Raw genomic sequence first — 24141 nt, 5'->3', positions numbered from 1 at the left:
AGGGCAACACATCATCATGTAGCAATTTCAGATATCCAGTGGCATTGAGGTTTTGCGATCTGATCCCCTTAGATATCACCAACCATTCCCATTTAATTTAGGTGTATCCATATAAATGGCCCACCCTGTATATAAAGTAGGGCCAGCCCCTGTAAGCTCTCTGTTCCAGCAATCTAGATTGCTATGTATATGTTCCCAATGAGCCCTGCATAACATAAACAAGAGCTTTTATTATACTCAACTACGGCGCGGTTCGGTCAGCTGATCTTGATCCTCTCTTCTTGCAGTCACCATACTTCTTGCTTTGTGTGGATGACACATCCTACGCCATCCACACAATGTCCTCCATCGCGCTCCTGTGCAGGCGTACTTCTCTCAGTTCTGCTAAGGGTAGAGCAAAGTACACACATACGCACATGCGCTGACGCTCTTTGGCCTTTCCCCACACGTGCCCATTACAGTACTTTGCTCTGCCCTTGGCAAGGCAGAGAGAAGTCTGCCTGCACAGGAGAGCAATGGAGGATACTGTGTGGATGACGGAGAACACTGTGTGGATGACATAAGACCATATAATGAGGGCAATCTGGGCAACCCCCCCCGGGGGGCCCATGGCCAGATTGCCCTCATTATAATATGTGCGGCACCCAGGGCCGGCGTCAGCACCCGGTGCACTCAGGCAAGTGCCGTGGCCCTGAGCAGGCATCCCGCCGCGCTATGGACCCGTGAGCTGAGGAGAGCGTTGCCAGCACCCGCTCCCCCCACTTTCTCAGGGCCCCGGCGCAATACTTACCTCTCCTCGTGCCTCCGCAGCAGCTTCTGTCTCTTCCGCGGCTGCAGCACAGTGAAGTCTCAGGTCAGAGGGTGCGGTGACGTCTTTCCACCGCACTCTCTCCTGAGCCGTCACATTGCAGAGCGGGAAGACGCCGGCGCGCGTGAGGAGGCCGGAGCAGCGGCAGCAGGTGAGAAGCGAGGTGAGTATTTGATTTTTTTTTTTATTGTATGGAGGCGTGGGGCATTATAAGGGAGGGGGTGTGTGACATCCTGCATGGCGCATTATAAGGGAGGGGCGGGGTGTGACATCATACATAGGGCATTATAAGGGAGGGGGGGTGGTGTGACATCCTGCATGGGGCATTATAAGGGAGGGGGGGTGGTGTGACATCCTGCATGGGGCATTATAAGGGAGGAGGGGTGTGGCATCCTGCATGGGGCATTATAAGGGAGGGGGTGTGTGACATCCTGCATGGGGCATTATAAGGGAGGGGGGATGTGTGACATCATACATGGGGCATTATAAGGGAGGGGGGGTGTGACATCCTGCATGGGGCATTATAAGGGAGGGGGGTGTGACATCCTGCATGGAGCATTATAAGGGAGGGGGGTGTGACATCCTGCATGGGGCATTATAAGGGGAGGGAGTGTGACATTCTGCGTGGGGCATTATAAGGGAGGGGGTGTGTGGCATCCTGCATGGGGCATTATAAGGGGGGGGTGACATCCTACATGGGGCATTATACGGGGGGAACAGCCTGCATGGGGCATTATGTGGGGGGAACAGCCTGCGTGGGGCATTATGTGGGGGGAACAGCCGGCATGAAGCATTATGTGGGGGGAAAAGCCTGCATGGAGCATTATGCGGGGGCACAGCCAGCATGGAGCGTTATATGGGGGCCAGTATTCTGTATGGAGAGTTATATGGGGGTCAGTATACTGTGTGGAGCGATTCGTTGGTTTGTGAGCTAATGTGGAATTAACAATAGATATCGGTCATGTAATGTAAGAAGTGAAATATTTGGCCTTGTACTATATATATATTTCTCTGCGGTATCTGTGCATCATGAATAGTGGTATGTGTTAAAGGGGCCCACTGAGACTCTTTCGCCCAGGGCCCACAAAAACCTGGAGCCGGCCCTGGCAGCGCCGATGCGGCACATACCGGCAGGCAGAGGCGGGGGGCCCCTGGACCGCTCCCCCAGCAGCGGTGCAGGGCCGCTGCTTCTTCAGCCAGGCCAGCACTGCACCTGTTAACTTCCCCGGCCGCGTCACAGCTAGGAGACACGGCCCTGAGCGCGGCCGTGTCTGCTAGTGTGACGTCACGCAGTGTGCGCCCTGCACTGCTGCACCGGAGAGGAGCTGGATGACTGGAGCCGAGCCGGTGGATGGTGAGTGTGTGTTTGAGTGTATGAGTGCGTGTGTGTGTGTGCGCAGGCAGATATCATTGTGTAATATCTGTTTATATATATTTTTGTGTTTCAAATGTGTTTATGCGTGTATGTATATGTCTGTATATGTTTGTGTGTGTGCGTGACTGCGTGCGGCCTCCCGCTGTCTCTGGGGGGCGCCGTGCGGCCTTCCGCTGTCTCTGGGGGGCGCCGTGCGGCCTTCCGCTGTCTCGGGGGACGCTGTGCGGCCTCCCGCTGTGTATAGATGGCTACGTGCGGCCTCCCGCTGTGTATAGATGGCTACGTGCGGCCTCCCGCTGTGTATAGATGGCTACGTGCGGCCTCCCGCTGTGTAGAGATGGCTACGTGCGGCCTCCCGCTGTGTAGAGATGGCTACGTGCGGCCTTCTGCTGTGTATCGATGGCTACGTGCGGCCTCCTGCTGTGTATCGATGGCTACGTGCGGCCTCCCGCTGTGTATCGATGGCTACGTGCGGCCTCCCGCTGTGTATAGATGGCGCCGTGCGGCCTCCCGCTGTGTATAGATGGCGCGGTGCGGCCTCCCGCTGTGTATAGATGGCTACGTGCGGCCTCCCGCTGTGTACAGATGGCTGTGTGCGGCCTCCTGCTGTGTATAGATGGCTACGTGCGGCCTCCTGCTGTGTATAGATGGCTACTTGCGGCCTGCTGCAGTGTATAGATGGCTACTTGCGGCCTGCTGCAGTGTATAGATGGCTACGTGCGGCCTCCTGCTGTGTATAGATGGCGCCATGAGGTCTCCAGCTGTGTATAGATGGCTACGTGCGGCCTCCCGCTGTGTATAGATGGCGCGGTGCGGCCTCCCGCTGTGTATAGATGGCTACGTGCGGCCTCCCGCTGTGTACAGATGGCTGCGTGCGGCCTCCTGCTGTGTATAGATGGCTACGTGCGGCCTCCTGCTGTGTATAGATGGCTACGTGGGGCCTCCTGCTGTGTATAGATGGCTACGTGTGGCCTCCCGCTGTGTATAGATGGCTACGTGCGGCCTCCTGCTGTGTATAGATGGCTACGTGCAGCCTGCTGCAGTGTATAGATGGCTACGTGCGGCCTCCTGCTGTGTATAGATGGCGCCATGAGGTCTCCAGCTGTGTATAGATGGCTACGTGCGGCCTCCTGTTGTGTATAGATGGCTACGTGCAGCCTCCTGCTGTGTATAGATGACTACGTGCGGCCTCCTGCTGTGTATAGATGGCACAGTGCGGCCTCCCACTGTGTATAGATGGCACAGTGCGGCCTCCCGCTGTGTATATGAGAATTGTATTGTATATAGGGGATGTCAGCATACTTAATTGTGCTCAATATAAAGTCATACTATTAATGTAAAAAAAAATATTATAATTAATATATTAATATTGTGCCAAATAAATTTCACGTGAACTATCACATGATCTATCACAGGGGATCATGTGATATGTCACATGATGCATCAGGTGTGTGTGTGTGTATGGCGGGGGGGACCCCGCCTTCTAAACGGCCTGGGGCCCTTTCTTCTCTTAATCGAACCCTGCATAAGACACGTCATCCACGCGAAGCAAGAAGGAGGACAGTGATCGCAAGAAGGGAGGAGGCACCAGATCAAAACCAGTGATGCACGTCGGGCCGGACCGTGCCATAGGTGAGTATAATAAAAGGTCTTTTTTGTGTTATGCAGACCATTGGGGACATATATACAGCATTCTAGCATTGTAGAATGCAGTATATGGAGGTTTACAAGTGCTGGCCCTACTTCCTATGGGAAAAACCTGGCAACCAGTTCCCTTTAAGGCATGACATACCAAAAAAAGACAAAAACTGCAGTGCCAAAAACACGATAAAAACGCATGTACAAAACACTCAAAAATGCAATGAAAAAAACACAAGTAACCTAACTTACATAACAGGTGCAGAAATGCGGTAGGAAATTTGCGTCAAAACTCACCAAACACTCATCATGGGAGTGAAACCTGACATGGGGAAGTTTTAACGCCTTCTTGATGCATTCCTCAATACATAGGAGGAATAAAAGAGCAACAACACAACAAAGAGTAGTGAGAAAAAAATTCTACAAATTGTAATTTCAAAGGCAGTACAAGAAGTTACTAAAGCAGACATGTCAGGATTGTCCTCTGTAAGTAATAATTGTAATAAGTACAGGAAAGGATAATCATAGCAGCAACTTTAGTATGAAATAGGAGTGAACACTGTAGTCAGAAATTACTAAATTGCAATAATAGACCAACAGTCAGTGAACTGCTGCTTTGTGAAGTTGGTACATGGTGCTTTGTAACTTGAGCTAATTCTTTCCCCATACAGCATAGAAAAGAAAATGACAGTAAATACTGTACAGCTGGGACTGACGAGTTTATAGTGTTGTGGTACAGGTTTCTTAAGAATTGGTCAAATCCGCACATTATTTTGTCCACTAGGTAGAAACTCATTTGACTTTTATAAAACATAAAATTCATATATAACTTTATGTTCACAAATTAATGAAGTGAGAAATAATTTTAAAATGACGATCTCTCTCTCAGCCTATGTTCCACTGATGAGTATTTGGTGACTAAGATGATAATGTACTCATGATATGTGTTATTATAGAGGCCCTCCCCTATAAGGCTGTGTGCCCACGATGCGTTTTTCAAACGTTTATGCTGCGGAATTTCCGCAGCATAAACGCTTCAAAAATGCTTGGTAATCCACCCCCCATGGTCCCCAATGACAAGCCGCACTTTCAATGCCCATGCTGCGTTTTTTTCCACAGCGTTTATGCCGCGCTCAAAAATCCGCAGCATGTCCAATAACTTTGCGAAAGCGCGGCGTAATCGCCGCCATTTACTTGCATTGAGATGCATATAATCCGTGTCAGTACATTTGTACTCACGGATTATATGCGTTTCAATGTGCGGACGGTACCCAAGTCTGGAGTAGAGGAGACTCTCATCCAGACCTGGGTACCATAGAAACTGTAAAAAAAAGAATTTAAAATAAAAAATAAAGTTTATACTCACCTTCCGATGTCTTCCCGGTGTTTTGTCTGCTCCGTCCAGTGTCTTGCAATGTTCGCGTTGTTGTGAAGGACCTGCCATGACGTCACTGAGTCATGTGACCCATCACATGAGTCAATGACATCACCGCAGGTCCTTCACACCACCGCGTACATTGTAAGACACTGGACGGAGCAGACAAAACACCGGGAAGACATCGGAAGGTGAGTATAAACTTTATTTTTTTTATTTTTCACCATTCTTATTCTTTTTTTTAACTAACTTGGTCACACTACTATAAATCCATGCCGATTGCATGGATTTATATAGTGTGAACAAGCTGTCAAGCACTTTTCCAAGTGATGCTAAAATCGCTTGGAAAAGCGCTTGATAACCCGCATGTGGAAATGCAAGCAAAGACGCTTCACAAACGCTTCTACCTGGCGGGAAAACTGCATGTAAAAACCGCATGCGTTTTTCCTGCCAGGGAGAAGCGTAAAAAATATGCAGCATTTCTGCATCGTGGGCACGTAGCCTAAAAGATTCTTTCCTCATAGGCTTACGAAGGAAAAAAAACGAAAAAAACAAACAAACTGAGCGTTTACTCACCCTCCTTTTGTCCAGCGCTGCCGCTCACCGCTGCTTCAGTCTTTGTTGATTGCGACATCATTGCTGCAGCCATCAATAGCGCAACAGCCAATCACTGAGTTCAGTGGCCATGAACCATGGAGCTCAGTGATTGGCTGAAGAACTGTTTATGTGATATCACCACTGTTTCTAGTCAACAAAGACAGGAGTATTGGCAAAAGGCAGTGCTGGACCCAGGAAGGGTGAGTAAGGGTTCGTAAGGGTTCAGTTTCTTTTGCGGGTGAGAACCTATGCGAGAATAATGTTGGAAATAAGATAACCTCCTTAAAAGCCTTGTACACTCAGTTGCTTTGGTGCCCACACAATCATTTAACATGCTACTTCCTTGGTCTTTTCTGAGCACAGAAAAATCCTAAAAAACTGGATTGACATTACACAATGTGCTGCTTACGAGAGTTTAAACCCTTTTTAAAGCAGTCCCTTGTCCACAGGTTACAAGTAAAATGAACAAAGAAAAAATATAAACCTGAACTCAGCTTTATGGAATTACTAACTGCTTCAAACAGCTCATGATATTGCTATAAAGAGGAACTAGGAATGCATCCTATGGATCAATACAATTACTGCACAGACATTATGAAAGCATCTAATGTGTTTCTAATCACTTGTAACAAAAAAAAAAAAGGTAGGACAGATGCTTTAAATTTTAGATATAAAATGATATATTACCTACCTATATAACAATCACCCCCCTAAATGGTTCAAAAGATTAGGCTCTGTTCAAAAATAGGAACAGGGCAATACATAACAGATACAAATGGCATTAGAATGACCTTTTTGACTATAATGGGGTCCCACCTAGTTTCCACTTTGTGTTTACCAGGAAAATTGAAAAATTAGCACACACTTCATAAATCTCAGGGCTGAAAAGATAGGTTTGTGGACAGATAGTTTGCCTTATTTACCAAGCACTTTGTAAAATGCTTGTCAGCTCTATTTTTATCCCCATTCCTTTCCCCAAAAAGGTTCACAAACTAATTCCCCTATCTAAGACACATGCTAAAGCCAATTTCATTGAAAGTTTATAAACCGATCAATATCATATTGGGAGAAAATCCATGAAAACACAGAGAACATACAAACTCCATGCAGATATTGCTCCAAGTGGGATTTGATCCCAGTAACCCCAGGTACTGGTTATTCATGTGAAAGTCAATAGCTGCTAGAACTAAACTCATGCCTATACAATGAGGCACAACATTTTGGGAGTATGAATGATATTTGTTCCGACCAATGCAGCACATTTCCATACTAGAGATAATCATTTAGATAATCATTATTAGTACTACAAACATGATTATCTTCAAGATGACAAAATCTTGTGGAGTGTTAACAAAAATCACTATATTGAGTTTTTCTGTAATGCAGTTTGCTTACTCTAACAGTCTTTATACAGTTAACTCCTTCACAGTCTTATCTTGAACCTGCACCCTGACTTACGTAAAGGCTGAGACAGCACACAAGGAGGTGTAAAGTCACTACTATCAGCTGCAGGCACCAAACACTGCACATTCTCCAGACACAGAGTTAAAACAAAGGAGCTGATGCTTCAGGGGGCTGCTAACCACTTTTTACATGAAGGGAAAACTGTCAGACCAAACTGACAGTATAAACTAAGCACATGGCCTTGGCCTTGTGGGGGATATAGCCACTGTAAATACTGTACCCTTAGTGTTAGTCACTGCCTCTGTTCTGCAGAAACATACGTTTAATCGCATATGCTAGTTAGGCTGCTCAGTGCACCCTTCACACTGCCAAGAGGCTCAGCACTCAATTCCACCCACTGGTTTTGCATAACCTGCCTTCCTCACAGGTGATTTAACAATACTGGCTTGCCTGGAGAAAGCACTGTCTACTGAGAAATCTCAGACAAGTCAGAGCTGTCAATCACAAGTGAGGGAGGTGGGGTCAGGCAAAACCAGTGGCCTAAATAGTGCATTGAGCTGTTTAGTCATGCCAAGGTTGCACTATGCACCATAATTAGAATGTGTGATTAAACTTCAGTTTCTACAGAACAAAAGCAGCAATTAGAACACTAATGTAGTGATTTTTTTATAGGGGTCATATCCCCTACAAGTTCATATGCTTCGTTTACGTACAGTGGGGAAAATAAGTATTTGATACACTGACGATTTTGTAAGTTTTCCCCATCTAAAAAAAAATGGAGAGGTCTGTAATTTTTCTCATAGGTACACTTCAACTATGAGAGACAAAATCTAAAAACAAATCCAAAAAAAATCACATTTTATGATTTTTAAATTATTAAATTACATTTTATTGCATGAAATAAGTATTTGATCACCTGCCAACCAGCAAGAATTCTGGCTTTCTCAGACCTGTTCGCTTTTCTTTAAGAAGCCCTCTTACTCTGCACTCATTACCTGTATTAATTTAACCTGTTTGAACTCGTTACCTGTATAAAAGACACCTATCCACACAATCAATCGCACTCCAACCTCTCCACCATGGCCAAGACGAAAGAGCTGTACACCAGGGACAAAATTGTAGACCTGCACAAGGCTGGGATGGACTACAAGACAATAGGCAAGCAGCTTGTTGAGAAGGCAACAACTGTTGGCTCAATTATTAGAAAATGGAAGAAAAACAAGATGACTGTCAATCTTCCTCTGTCTGGGGCTCCATACATGATCTCGCCTCGTGGGGTTAGGATAATTCTGAGAAATGTAAAGAATCTGCACAGAACTACACGAGGAGACCTGATCAATGACCTGAAAAGAGCTGGGACCACAGTCTCAAACATTACCGTTAGTAACACACTATGCTGTTGTGGCACCCCAGGGGTCTGGTTTCCACAGTAATAGCAATATTACGTCTGAGAGCAGGTGGGAGGTCTCCTGGTCAGGAATCCTATGCATGCCACACCTCCTGCCCAGTCCTGGGAGGGGAAGAACTTCCCCTATATAAAACTGGGGCTGAGGCAGGGTTAGAGAGAAGAGAGAAAGAGGAGAAGAAGAGTCCCAGACAGAGACATAGTCTGGTCTGGAGAGGAGCAGCTATAGGAAAGAAAGATCAGGAGCTCAGTGGGAGCAGTGCTAAAAGGAGTCAGGGGCTGGAAGCTGTAGAGCTCGCCCTGATTGAAGAGTTCTCACCGGACCCGGAGTCCGAGGCTGTGGGGACTAATCCTTACCCAGCAGCAGAAACCGACCGGCAGGGGATTTCAGGTCCTCTGGCCAAGAAACCCGAAGGCACGGTCACACGCAAGGGACCAGCACCGCCGTCGTGGAGTGGAAGCTACCAGAAGGCCCCGAGTCACCGGCCATACGGGTGAGCACCACACGGTACACTCAGGGACGTGGGCTACTTTTACCCGCCTCTAGCAAGGTAGCCAGAAGAGTACAATTAGTTGGGGAGGCCTACAACTCCGCCTGGCCAGGGGAGATCCCATCTGCTCACGGACTGACCAGGCCCCGATCGCTAGCCAGTACTCCGGGAGGGTCTACCTTTGTCATCAGTAAACACCCTGAACTACACCGCACCGTCTCTGAGTGGTTCCTGCTACCTGCATGCTATTCTGCTACCCCCTTCAAACACGTCGGCTGCCCTGAGGCCATACCCCTCCCGTTGGGGGTTATACCATCTACGCTGCACAATCGTACCACCGGCCTCAGCGGTCTGCCCTGCAGCGGCGGCCTCATAGCCGCATTCAACGGGTGGCGTAGTCGAACACCGTACCATCTTCTGCTAAACTCTGCCACTCAGCTTGACTCCCTGGGCACGGACCGGGTAACCGCCACGAGACTACTACCCCTATCAGATCCGGCTCCGGGTAGGCTCCCGCGTGCGCAACGCTGCGCGACTCAGGCCCAGGGGCGCGTCAACTTTGGCGTAGTCGGCAGGATTCCGTGCCCGCAACCACCGGGTACTGCGTGCCTGAAAGAAGACTGTTAAACTTACCTGTGGTGAAGATTCCCGCCATCCGGCGCCATCTTCTGCCTTCTTCCCGCCATCCGTGAAGTTTTCCCGCCATCCGGCGCCATCTTCTGCCTTCTTCCCGCCATCCGTGGAGTTTTCCCGCCGTTGGACGCCATCTTGAAGACGCCGCGCGGGAAGAAGAGGGGCGTGGACTCTGAAAGCGCGCGAGAACTGAAGCCCCGCCTCACGTCAGGACGTTGCGTAAGGTCCTGGAAGGAGCCCAGCAGACGCCGACGTCACAGGAGCGCGACGGAAGGTCCTCAACCCTGACGATCCACTGCGGAACCGCGGCCTACGGAAGAGGATCATCGCAAGGTAGGCCACGGTCCACTAGGGGGGAGGAGGATGTCGGATACGGAGGAGAGCTTCACTGCCACAGCCACCGCCAGCGCCGCCGCTGCTGCGGTCATGCCTTTCACCATGCCCTATATCCCGGGGGCAGCCTGGCTACCCCAGTACTCAGGGGAGTCACATACCCTGAATGACTTTAGAGAAAAGCTGGATAGCCTCTTCCAGGTGTACCCCCTCACAGAAGAGCAAAAAGTGAGCATCCTGGTGGCCCAACTAACCGGGGCAGCCCAAAGGGAGGTAAAGTCCTGGCCACCTGGGAGGAGGACTGTCGCAGGGATATTAACCCGGCTGAAGGACACCTTTGATACCCGCACCTCAGCCGAGATTAAGCTTAAATTCTACGGGTGCAAACAGCGAGCACATGAGAATATAAGGGACTATGCACTAAACCTACAAGAGGCCCTGAGAGCCATTAAGCAGACCGACCCTGACGGCGTGGGAAACGAGGACAGGCTGTTGACCGAACAATTTATAGAGGGACTATATTGCAATGCCCACCGAACCCAGTTGCGGGCAATGGCCTTACAGGATCCTCATCTGGACTTTGCACAGTTCAAGGACAGAGCCATCCGGGTGCTCCGAGAACCGGCACCGGGTGGCGTGGTGACCCACAGGCGCCCTACTACCGCTTACCACCAGGAGGCGGCGCCCTTGTCGGCAGGGCCTGTGGGAGCTGACGCGCAGGCTTTGAACAATGACCCGGCTCCAGACCTGCACCATCAGGTCCAAGAGCTAGCTAAAAGCGTTGCTGCGCTAACCCGAACTGTGCAGTCTTTACAGGTTTCTGCTCCAGGGAAGATCCAGCTGGCATCCGGACCGGAGGACATCCCGTGGCGTCGACCAAGGAGGACCCCACCGGCCAGAGGAAGACCCAGCGACCGATACAACGAGGACGGACAACCCATCTGCCGCCGCTGCAATCAACCCGGACATATGGCAAGGTACTGTCCTTTAAACTGGCACAACCTGGGGTAGAGGGCCAACCCCCAGGAATAAGATCACCAGGCCCATCGAACTGGCGTGACAAATACGTGGGAGGACGTCCAGTCTTGCCTGTGGTACTGGATGGCATTCCTATGAGTGCCCTACTACAGTGTTCCCCAACTCCAGTCCTCAAGGCCCACCAACAGGTCAGGTTTTCAGGATCTCCTTAGTATTGCACAGGTGATGGAATTATTGCCTGTGCAGGTGATGGAATTATCACCTGTGCAATACTAAGGTAATCCTGAAAACATGACCTGTTGGTGGGCCTTGAGGACTGGAGTTGGGGAACCCTGCCCTACTGGACACCGGGTCACAGGTCACCACCATCCCGTACGTGCTCTTCAAGCAGTACTGGAATGACTTGGATATAACTCGCTACCCTGACGACGACTTGAGTATCATCGCCAGCAATGGTCAGCCAGTGCCACAGATCGGATTTAAAGAGGTGACCATTAAAATCGGTAAAGTCGAACTGGCAGCACAGGGACTGATCATTGTGGACATTGACAAGCGCGAGAGTCACCCAAAGATAACTCTAGGAACTAATGTGATTGAAAATTGTCTTGCAGAGGTGATTCTCATTTTACAGCAGGTTGCCAAGAACGCCAGCTCCGGTCAGCAGCGAGTGCTCCAAAAAGAGATCCGGGCACTGATGCGACGGCAACAGGTGGAACTCTCCGGTGGTGAGATAGGAAGCGTGAGAATGTGTTACAATTTCCCTATTGCCATGCCCCCGAAAAGTGAAATGATGATTTGGTGCCGGGCAGCTATTGGTCTGAGAGGTAGAGATTACCAGGCAATGGTAGAACCAGTCTACTCAGACAGTAGGCCCACCATTTTGACGGCACGGGGGGTGGTTGATGTACGCCATGGGAGGGTGCCCGTTCGCATAATAAATATCGGGAAGAGGGAAGTATACCTGCCCCGGTATGCCACGCTAGCCAAATTGTATACCATCGACCAAAATTCTGTACAGTCAGTGGAACCCTTGCCTCCATCTCACCCAGAGGAAGGTAACGGCTCTAAGAAACCAATGGAGGACTGGTGTCAGCAACTACATTTGGGAACTGACTCCACTCCCTCACACCAGAAACAGGGAGTCTATCGGGTGGTTCAAGAGTACGAGAGAGTGTTTAGTAAACACCCGTTAGACTTCGGGCGAGTAAAGGGGGTAGAACACCACATCCCCACGGGAGACCATCCTCCCATAAAGGAGAGATACCGACCCGTACCCCCTGCACACTACCAACACGCCAAGGGGATGCTTAGAGACATGAAGGAGGCTGGAGTAATCAGGGATAGCTGTAGCCCCTGGGCAGCTCCACTAGTCTTGGTTAAAAAGAAGGACAACACCATGAGAATGTGTGTAGATTACCGGAAAATCAACCGTATCACACACAAAGATGCGTACCCCTTACCAAGGATAGAGGAGTCTTTGGCTGCTTTAAAATCTGCTAACTTCTTCTCCACTTTGGATCTCACTAGCGGGTACTGGCAGGTTCCTGTAGCAGAGGCGGACCGGGAGAAGACCGCATTCACCACCCCGATGGGACTTAGCGAGTTTACCTGCATGCCGTTCGGACTCTGCAACGCACCAGGAACCTTCCAACGATTGATGGAATGCTGTCTGGGACACCGAAACTTCGAGACGGTCCTGTTATACCTGGACGATGTCATCGTCTACTCCAAGACCTACGAGGACCACCTGAAACACCTGGCAGAAGTGTTCGAAGCCCTGGCAAACTACGGCCTAAAGGTGAAACCCTCCAAGTGTCACCTCCTGAAAACAAAGGTGCAGTACCTGGGACACGTGGTGAGTGCTGACGGAGTGGCTCCCGACCCTGATAAGATCACCGCAATTAAGGAATGGCCAAGCCCCTCCAGCGTAAAGGAAGTGCGGCAGTTCCTCGGGTTGGTAGGCTACTACCGAAGATTCATTCCCGGTTTCACCAAAAAGGCAGCTCCTATGCAGGACCTCCTGATAGGCCAGTCCAGGAAGGCCAAGAACCAGAAGCCACCCTTCAGATGGGAGAAGCTGGAAGAAGAGTCCTTCCGCCAGCTGAAGATGGCCCTCACGGGGAATGAAATCCTGGCGTACCCTGATTACAGCCAGCCCTTTATCCTCTACACCGACGCAAGTAACGTCGGGCTAGGAGCCGTACTGTCCCAGATCCAGCAGGGGAAAGAACGGGTAATTGCTTACGCCAGCCGAAAACTGCGACCCACCGAAAGAAACCCTGAGAATTACAGCTCATTCAAGCTAGAGTTCCTGGCAGTAGTGTGGGCAGTCACCGAACGCTTTAGGCACTACCTCGCCTCTTCCCGGTTCACCGTGTACACGGATAACAACCCGTTGACACACCTGGATACGGCAAGACTCGGTGCCCTGGAGCAGAGATGGATGGCCCGCCTGTCCAACTATGAGTTCACGATCAAATACCGGGCAGGACGCTCCAATACCAACGCGGATGCCTTGTCCAGAATGCCAAACCTACCGGACGTAGGGGAAGATCCAGAGGAACTGGAAGAAGTTGAACTCCCCGCGTTCCACCGTCATGGGACTATCCAGTATTCCCACCGTGTAAGGGGTAAGCAATCCGCTACGTTCAACCCCTTACCTCATTACAACTGGGCGGAAACGCAAGACAGTGACCCCACCGTCCGACTGGTGAAGGAGATGCTGACTCAGCCAGATGCCCGCCTTGACCCAGACGCTCCGGAGGAGGCCAAGCAACTGTGGGTTGAGAAGAGTCGACTGTTCCTTTACAAGGGGAAGTTGTGCCGCAGAATGGTTAACTCCCGGACGCATGAACTGATCTGGCAAGTAGTGGTGCCAAGAAGAGACGCGGCTATGGTACTGGAGGCATACCACAACGGAGCTGGGCACTTCGGATGGAAGAAGCTGGAGTTCCTGCTGCGCGGGCGGTTCCATTGGGTAGGCATGAGAGGAACCATCGAGAGGTGGTGCAGAGACTGTGGCCCATGCAACCTAAGAAGGAAGGACCGTGCTAGCCAGAAGACTCCCCTGCAGTCCATCGTCACCAAGCAGCCGTTGGAACTGGTAGCCTTGGATCATGTAAAACTGACCCCCAGCAGAAGTGGCTACGTCTATGCGTTAACCATCGTGGATCACTACTCCCGGTTCTTGGTTGTCGTCCCCGTCAAGGACTTAACGGCTCAAACAGCAGCTAGAGCCTTCCAGCACCACTTCTGCCGTCCACACGGATACCCAGAGCAGGTGCTGACGGACCAGGGACCTGCCTTTGAAGCGGAGGTCTTCCAGGAGTTCTGCACTCTGTATGGCTGCCGGAAGATAAGAACAACACCCTATCATCCACAAACCAATGGACTCTGCGAGAAAATGAACCAGGTGATGATAGACCTTTTGAAAACATTGCCCCTGGAAGAACGCAGTCTGTGGCCTGAGAAACTGCCTGATCTGGTGGACCTATACAACCACATCCCTGTAGGTTCTACCAACTGTACCCCGGCTTACCTAATGAGAGCAAGACCTGGTAAGCTGCCTGTTGACCTGGATATGGGAGTCCTGACACCCGAGGACACTTCACCAGAAGCAGACTGGGACACAGAGAGGCAGCAGCAGTACCGGAAAGTACAGGAGAGCGTGGAGCGAAGTCTCTGTCAAGCTAGAGAAAGACAGGAGAAGACTTACAACCAGTATGCTTCCGCTGTTCCCCTGGTACCTGGAGAGCAGGTCTTGAAGAGGAAGAGACGGCTCCACAAGTTGGACGACCAGTGGGAGAAGGACCCGTACACCGTACTGCCCTCAAGCCATGAGAACCCGAAAGTCTGCACAATCAGTAAGGATGGAGGAGAAACCACAGCCATTGTATCCCGAGATCACCTGAAGAAGTGTCCCGAACAGCTACGGAACCCTGAAGAAGAACAGGAAGACCCTCGACCCGCAGAGGAAAGGGAAGATATGGTCAGTACTGTGCTCGGAGACTTCCCTCGGACTTGGACTCAAGTCAATGGCGCTGTTGTGGTACCCGTCCTCACCTTCCTCCAACCAGCATCTCAAGTACCTACGGAGAAACAGGTAGAGCTGGAAGAGCAGCCGGTCCAGGAGGCAGAAGACCCCACACAAGCAGACCAGGAGGATCAACCCTCTGCTTATAGTGAGCCTGCCGTGCCCCTAGTGAGCCAAAGAGCTCGTAGACAGCTGCCCAGTTTACCTTTGACAGCCCCTACACCCTGTAACTCAGGACCAGTCAGTCAGCTCCGTAGGTCTACTAGGGTCACTAGAGGCCAGTTGCCCGTACGTTGGAGGATTTAAAGTGCTCAAACTGTTTTATTTGTATTTACCTGTTTATTGTTGCTTGTGAATAATTGTGTATTTCTAGTTATTTTATAGGTGTCGTTTATGGATTATCCGGAATCCTTTGTACATATGTTTGGAGCGTAACCCAGGAACGGACTAAAGACTGTTAAAGACTCGGGGCAGGACAGACCCCTACCTGGTTACGGCTCCCTGTTCTTTGGTGGAATGGACACCCTTGTTTTCTTCAAAAACTGCACCCGGTTGCGGACACGCCGTGACCATCCTAATGTGTTTTTCTTTATTGTACTGTTTCTGTTTATAACTTGTTATGTTTACAAAAGTATGTTTAGTCCCGGAGTACTAAATTTCACTAGGGGGGAATGTGGCACCCCAGGGGTCTGGTTTCCACAGTAATAGCAATATTACGTCTGAGAGCAGGTGGGAGGTCTCCTGGTCAGGAATCCTATGCATGCCACACCTCCTGCCCAGTCCTGGGAGGGGAAGAACTTCCCCTATATAAAACTGGGGCTGAGGCAGGGTTAGAGAGAAGAGAGAAAGAGGAGAAGAAGAGTCCCAGACAGAGACATAGTCTGGTCTGGAGAGGAGCAGCTATAGGAAAGAAAGATCAGGAGCTCAGTGGGAGCAGTGCTAAAAGGAGTCAGGGGCTGGAAGCTGTAGAGCTCGCCCTGATTGAAGAGTTCTCACCGGACCCGGAGTCCGAGGCTGTGGGGACTAATCCTTACCCAGCAGCAGAAACCGACCGGCAGGGGATTTCAGGTCCTCTGGCCAAGAAACCCGAAGGCACGGTCACACGCAAGGGACCAGCACCGCCGTCGTGGAGCGGAAGCTACCAGAAGGCCCCGAGTCACCGGCCATACAGGTGAGCACCACACGGTACACTCAGGGACGTGGGCTACTTTTACCCGCCTCTAGCAAGGTAGCCAGAAGAGTACAATTAGTTGGGGAGGCCTACAACTCCGCCTGGCCAGGGGAGATCCCATCTGCTCACGGACTGACCAGGCCCCGATCGCTAGCCAGTACTCCGGGAGGGTCTACCTTTGTCATCAGTAAAGACCCTGAACTACACCGCACCATCTCTGAGTGGTTCCTGCTACCTGCATGCTATTCTGCTACCCCCTTCAAACACGTCGGCTGCCCTGAGGCCATACCCCTCCCGTTGGGGGTTATACCATCTACGCTGCACAATCGTACCACCGGCCTCAGCGGTCTTCCCTGCAGCGGCGGCCTCATAGCCGCATTCAACGGGTGGCGTAGTCGAACACCGTACCATCTTCTGCTAAACTCTGCCACTCAGCTTGACTCCCTGGGCACGGACCGGGTCACCGCCACGAGACTACTACCCCTATCAGATCCGGCTCCGGGTAGGCTCCCGCGTGCGCAACGCTGCGCGACTCAGGCCCAGGGGCGCGTCACTGTCATGGATTAAAATCCGGCAGGGCATGCAAGGTCCCACTGCTCAAGCCAGCACATGTCCAGGCCAGTTTGAATAATGACCATCTGGATAATCCAGAGGAGGCATGGGAGAAGGTCATGTGGTCAGATGAGACCAAAATAGAACTTTTTGACATCAACTCCACTCGCTGTGTTTGGAGGAAGGATGAGTACAACCCCAAGAACACCATTCCAATCGTGAAGCATGATGGGGGAAACATCATACTTTGGGGTTGCTTTTCTGCAAAGGGGATAGGGCGACTGCACCATATTGAAGGAAGGATGGATGAGGTCATGTATTGTGAGATTTTGGCCAACAACCTCCTTCCCTCAGTAAGAGCATTGAAGATGCATCGTGGCTTTGTCTTCCAGCATGACAATGACCAGAAACACACAGCCAGGGCAACTGAGAAGTGGCCCCGTAAGAAGAATTTCAATGTCCTGGAGTGGCCTAACCAATCTCAAGACCTAAACCCAATAGAAAATCTTTGGAGGAAGCTGAAACTCAATGTTGCCCAGCGACAGCCCCAAAACCTGAAAGATCTGGAGAAAACTTTTAATCAAACCATATATGGCAACGTTTCGCTCCACAGTGCCTTTGTCATATATATATCACTTAAAAGTAAAAGTAGATATATAGATAGACAGATAGTTAGATTAGCTTTTCAATGATTTACTAATTTCTGCCTCATTTTAACCTGTAATGGTCTATGACACAAAATGTTACTGAGGTCCAGTTTAAAAGAGCCTGTCAGTCCAAATTGGAAGGTATAAACCAGAAACAAAAATATGATGATATATATTCTGTAATTATTTAATTACTTACATATGTAGATGCAGAAGGCAACATCATATTGCAACTACCCAATAGGGTTTTGTGCATAAAGCCCAATTTAGCATAAACCTTCAGTATTATTTTCTTCAAAGTGGCAACCAAAGGGGCCCAGGGTCCATATCTCAGGATCCTAAACCCCTGGCAAAGTGGTGTTACCTTTGGTGATGCATTCATTTTCACGTTATGAATGGAGATAGGTAAAATAATAATGAGACTTCTGCAATGTGAACTCAGTAAAATTGCTTTATGCTGAACTAAACACTTAAGACATATGACTATGTCTTCTTTTGGCTAATAGTAGCAAACTATATGACATTTTAATGAGCTTCAACATTAAACCTTTAGAAGAACATATATTAATCAATACTACTACTGGGTTAATTGTGGAAACATGCAAATCCAGGTTATGTTAAATGTTATAGGAAAAAAGGTATGTTAAAGTAACATTGCCTCTATGGAGATATAACAGCATTAAACCGCATGTCAAGGGCCAGCACATTGTATTAAATAGGTCATAATCCCAGAAAAGGGATGAAGTCTTCCAACCAAATACTACAGTTGCTGAGCCTGACCAGTAGTTCTTAGAATTATTTTGGTATCTGCAGAAATCAATCAAGACATATTTTATCTAATATTAATGATGTCGCCCCTCACCAATTACCACGTAAAAAATAAACCAAGCAAACAGAAACTAAAGAAGCAAAAAACTGCCATTAATTTAAATTCATTGCAATCTGCCTGTAAACGGTGTAATCAGGCAAACCAAAACCCTCCTGACCACATATAGCCTGGAGGTCAATTACACATGTTCATCTCAGAAACAAAAAGAATAGCACAGCAAGTACCAAAACTTGTACACTGTATCAATAATTCAAGACTATATTGTATGTAATACATCCAGTAGCGTCAAATGGGCAGAAATATGGAGGATGAAGTTTATAGACACATTGGCATTAATTGAGAAATAGCATAACAAAATGGATACAAATAATTACCTATTTTTATATAACTTACAAAACAAAGCTGTAATGGTAAACTAAGTGAATGAATGAATGAATCATTTAAAAGGAGGGTGGACTGCTTTTTGCATTATTGTACAATGCATTGCCCTAACTTTGAAGCTAGGAAGCATTTTAGGAAGAGAATATGAGGGTGCATTCACATGCAGCAGATTTTTTGCAGAAATTTCAGACTTTTCCTTTCATCTGAACCAAAGCTACAGAAATAACCCCTTTCACATGTATAGAATTGATTTTTTGTGGAATTTTTTTAAGGAATTTCTGCAATAAATCTGCTGCACGTGAACACAAAGGCCACGGCCCCACTATCAGTATTTGGTCACTATTTTTCCTCAGTATTTGTAAGCCAAAACCAGGTAAGGAACAATCAGACAAAAGGTACAATATAAACACGTGCACCAATTCTGTATTTTTTACCCACTCCTGGTTTTGGCTTCCACTCCTGAGAAAAAATACTGACCAAATACTGATAGTGGGGCCGTGTCCCATTAGTCGTGCACATTACAGCGGTCTTGTTTGATCCCCACTGGCTTGGCAAAGCCTGAACAAAGGGGTATAACCATGATGATATGAAATTGAGGTAACTCACTAAGGAGAGATAACCAACAGTTTACCATTCACACTCCCAATGAACAATTAAAAGATTGTCTATTACTAGCATTATTATTATTTAAAACAAATAATAATTTGTTATCTTAGAAACATAAGTAATTGGCTATTCTTGTTAAACAGGAATCTTATTCCCAGAATGTGAGAATACGGAGTAAATATTCATTCAGTATAACTTGGGAAATGACTGAGCATATCATTATTTGGAGTGATGTTCCACTATAAAACAAGAAAAGCAATTACACAAGCGTCCGCTGAATATTCCATAGCTTTCCATTGTGTAGCTGAGTACAGAAACATTACTGTGTGCACATCATCCAACAATTGAGTGTTTCTGAAATATTAATGTTCCTGAGAATAACTGCTAATCGCTCGTCTGGATCCATTTATTCACTTTTTACTGTCTGTAAAATGTGATAAAAGTTGTTGCGTTGTCTATAATGGTTCTATAGCAACCTATACTATTGCAAGTCTGCAACATTAGGGAAACGTTCATATTACCCCGAAACAATTATAGTGGTAGGAAATGTCACCTTCCAATAATATGTCAAAGGTTTTTGGTCGTCATTTAAAGTACCCCTGAAACATTGTGCGATTACACAAAGAGAATCTAATGTACAATACCAAATAAATGTTCCCAACAGCAACATGATCATTGAGTTTGAGTCATCCCCTCATCTTGGCTGAGGTAAATTTTAGTCATTCTTTCATATTCAGTTTTGGTACACCTTCATGTATGTATGTGTGTGTATATATATATATATATATATATATATATATATATTCGGTATATATACAGTACAAACCAAAAGTTTGGACACACCTTCTCATTTAAAGATTTTTCTGTATTTTCATGACTATGAAAATTGTACATTCACACTGAAGGCATCAAAACTATGAATTAACACATGTGGAATTATATACTTAACAAAAAAGTGTGAAACAACTGAAAATATGTCTTATATTCTAGGTTCTTCAAAGTAGCCACCTTTTGCTTTGATGACTGCTTTGCACACTCTTGGCATTCTCTTGATGAGCTTCAAGAGGTAGTCACCGGAAATGGTCTTTCAACAATCTTGAAGAAGTGCCCAGAGATGCTTAGCACTTGTTGGCCCTTTTGCCTTCACTCTGCGGTCCAGCTCACCCCAAACCATCTCGATTGGGTTCATGTCTGGTGACTGTGGAGGCCAGGTCATCTGGCCTAGCACCCCATCACTCTCCTTCTTGGTCAAATAGGCCTTACACAGCCTGGAGGTGTATTTGGGGTCATTGTCCTGTTGAAAAATAAATGATCGCCCAACTAAACGCAAACCGGATGGAATAGCATGCCGCTGCAAGATGCTGTGGTAGCCATGCTGGTTCAGTATGCCTTCAATTTTGAATAAATCCCCAACAGTGTCACCAGCAAAGTACCCCCACACCCTCACACCTCCTCCATGCTTCACGGTGGGAACCAGGCATGCAGAGTCCATCCGTTCACCTTTTCTGCGTCGCACAAAGATACAGTGGTTGGAACCAAATATCTCAAATTTAGACTCATCAGACCAAAGCACAGATTTCCACTGGTCTAATGACCATTCCTTGCGTTCTTTAGCCCAAACAAGTCTCTTCTGCTTGTTGCCTGTCCTTAGCAGTGGTTTCCTAGCAGCTATTTTACCATGAAGGCCTGCTGCACAAAGTCTCCTCTTAACAGTTGTTGAAGAGATGTGTCTGCTGCTAGAACTCTGTGTGGCATTGACCAGGTCTCTAATCTGAGCTGCTGTTAACCTGCGATTTCTGAGGCTGGTGACATTGAAAGGTGTTAAGTCAGGGGAACGAGGTGGGAATTCGCCATTGTCGTCGTACTTCACAGTCTCAAATTTCCAATACCCCTTGTAAATAGTCTTGCGTTGCTCAAATATCAAGCATCCCTCCGCCATTTTATTTGACTCTCTTGATAGCCACATGGGGAATGTAGCAATCTTGTGACTACATACATCTTTAGAGACAGCATAATTCTACAGGTTACCACCATATTTCAATTCAGATTTTTAAAAAGGGCATGAATAACCACTATAGACATGGGCAACCCTGTATGTGTGTATATATATATACACGCACATAGGGTAGAACAAGGATGTATATATACATATGTGTTTATCCTCAAGGGTGTGCCAGAGCTGAAAATACGTTTTTGGACTGAATGAATAACTAAAATTTACCTCAGCAAAAATAGCTCAAACTTCAATGAACATGTATAATATTCTCAACTAATATATACCGCATATGAAGCCAAGTTGAGAGTGGTGAAGCAGCGGCAGTAAATATTATACTGTGAGAGGAGAGACAGCCTGGAGCGATATCTGCCGTGTCCAACATGCAGTAATTTATCACCAGCAGTGAATGGAGGCGATGATTTGGGGGAGATAACTACTAAGGAAACAGTAAACTGGATTTCCCCCGTGTAACCTCAATTGCCTGACCTTAATGACAGCCACCAGGTAAAAAACAGTCGCCATACTAACTGCTAAGTAACATTTACCTCACAAGGATGAGGGGAGGCATATACAGTACAAAGCACAGTCACTTATCAAAAGTGTTATATACGTGTATAAATATACATATTTATATACGTGTGTATATATATACATATATATATACACACATGTGTATATATATATAAATAAGTATATTTATACACATATATAACACTTTTGATAAGTGTGCTTTGTACTGTATATGCCTCCCCTCATCCTTGTGAGGTAAATGTATGTGTAGAAAAAGGCGTATATACGTTACAGTTATCTGATGATAAATAGATAAATATGGGAGAGATAGATAGATATGGGAGAGATAGATAGATAGATAGATAGATAGATAGATAGATAGATAGATAGATAGATATGGGAGAGAGAGATAGATATGGAGATAGGTAGATAGATAAATATGGGAGAGATAGATAGATAGATAGATAGATAGATAGATAGATAGATAGATAGATAGATAGATAGATAGATAGATATGGGAGAGAGAGATAGATATGGGAGAGAGAGATAGATATGGGAGAGATAGATAGATATGGAGATAGGTAGATAGATAAATATGGGATAGATAGATAGATATGGGAGAGAGAGATAGATATGTGCAAATATCTGTCACACACATATGTGACTCACCTGATCAGTATAAGATGTCTATCAGAGTGAGGACTATGTGGAACCTCTTCATCTTTCCCACATTTTCGACACTTTCGATTATTTGGAAGGTTTTATGGAGGTGTGCTAAACTGACCGAAAAGTCTTGAAAAGTTTTTCGAAGTGTCTCAAATAGCTCCTATGCGCACGTAAAGATTGAATTACACCTATCCCCCACAGACACCGATACATGAGCGACTCTCACACGCACAAAGGACGCAGACGATCGGTATATTAGCCCTGGACACTGATGTACAGGAGACTCACCCACAAGCAGGCAGACCGGCAGCAGCAACCTGAAGATGAGCCCACACACCGTCTCTGATGCCATCGCTTTCTGGGACCTTTTACAGAACTGACCACGATGAAAAGGACGCAAGATGCGCAAGTAGGAGCCAGCTAGTAAGTTCCCTCAGTCCAGCCAAGGCGCAGGGCACTCAGCAGCGGGTCAGTGAGGAGCATGTCCCCCGCACTCCTCCTCACACTCAGCGCCGCTCCAGCATCCTGCAGTCACGGCGACTTGTGGAAGTAACGAGACTGCACTCGGTGGCAGCAGCCTCCCACCCGCGGCCACATGCAGCATGGGTACAGGCGCCCTGGCAGTGCGGAGCTCGGTGTGGAGGCTTAGGAGCTGAGTGTGCACCGTGCCTCTCTTCTCTCTGCTGTCCTGACCCTTTCCTCCCAATCTGTCAGGGTCTACAGTCCCCACCTCCAAACTTTAACTCTCCACACCCCGAGCAGCCCAGAGACTCCCAGTCCGTAGAAACTTGTTACATTATAGACCGGGGAAACATCAAACAGGAGAATATATCCAGTTAGGTGTAATGACAAAAATTGGGGTGTTTTACTGCAAATAATACTCCCTGCTGCTAATTTATTTATTGTGTCTTTATTTATTTTCTATTATTAACGTACTCCTTTTATGTTCTCTCATTTTCAGATCATGGGGTTTTATCTTTATTTTTTCAGCGGAAGAAATACATTAGGTACATACATGTATGAAATAAAAGTATTCTGCAGTGCCAGGCACAGAATATATTCCTTTACATCCGTCCCTGCTCCCCCGCTATTCCTAAATAGTCTGGTTCCATGTTTCTAGCTTAGGGATGAAAAAAACAGATGCAAAAAATTCCAACATAAGCCCGGGGAGAACCTAAAAATGGCATATATAATGGGTCTATAGCATATTACTCACCAACAACAAGGCAGAGCGGGAGAAGTAATCGGAAGATGAGTCCACACACCACTTGTGATGCCATTACTTCAAAGACTTCTTTTAAAACTATTTGCAAGATCAAATGAAAGCAAAAAGCGCTGTGCGGCTGCTATTAAATTCCCATAACCTTTAGGTCCATCCAAGGGCACAGCTAACGCCTTTAAGCATCGCTTTGGAGCTGGCTATAAGCAGTGTCCTTGCATCTCCAGGACATTAAATCCCAGGAAGAGTAAGGTCTTTGTGGTTACGTCCCTTTAGCCTTTCTTGCTTAGACCAGGTTTTCTTGCTTTGCTCAGTGAAAGGAGTAATCATGTTTTCCCATTATAAAGCGAAATAATATATGTAGTTCTAAAATGATATGTCAATTCTTATTTGTGTCCATGGAATATTTACTCTTCTTCTATTCCAGAAAAGCTAAGGATTCCAGGTCACAGATGCGTCAGACTATTTCCATCTTTTATCCCCAAGAGGAGCCG

The 24141-nt window shown here is 47.4% G+C and overlaps 1 protein-coding gene across 7 annotated transcripts in view; it reads right to left on the bottom strand.

Annotated features, from left to right (window-relative positions):
- Positions 1–23892, bottom strand: part of PIEZO2 (piezo type mechanosensitive ion channel component 2) — a 501115-nt gene extending 477223 nt beyond the window's left edge. For 4 of the 7 annotated variants that reach the window (XM_073679025.1, XM_073679031.1, XM_073679028.1 and 1 more), the window contains exon 1: positions 22717–23149. In XM_073679025.1, coding sequence (XP_073535126.1) covers positions 22717–22780 — 64 coding nt within the window. In that variant the 5' untranslated portion in view covers positions 22781–23149. Of the gene's footprint in view, positions 1–22716; positions 23150–23644 lie in introns of those variants that run through there. The other 3 variants (XM_073679029.1, XM_073679032.1, XM_073679027.1) reach the window with 2 other exon arrangements.
- Positions 23893–24141: the final 249 nt, after the last annotated feature.

Source organism: Phyllobates terribilis, unplaced genomic scaffold (assembly GCF_046119375.1).
Source record: "Phyllobates terribilis strain yellow unplaced genomic scaffold, ASM4611937v1 Scaffold_4__5_contigs__length_816908805, whole genome shotgun sequence".
In the NCBI taxonomy this organism is placed as follows: Eukaryota; Metazoa; Chordata; class Amphibia; order Anura; family Dendrobatidae; genus Phyllobates; species Phyllobates terribilis.
Note: the sequence above shows the minus strand (reverse complement) of the source record. Positions and strands in the feature narration are given on the sequence as shown.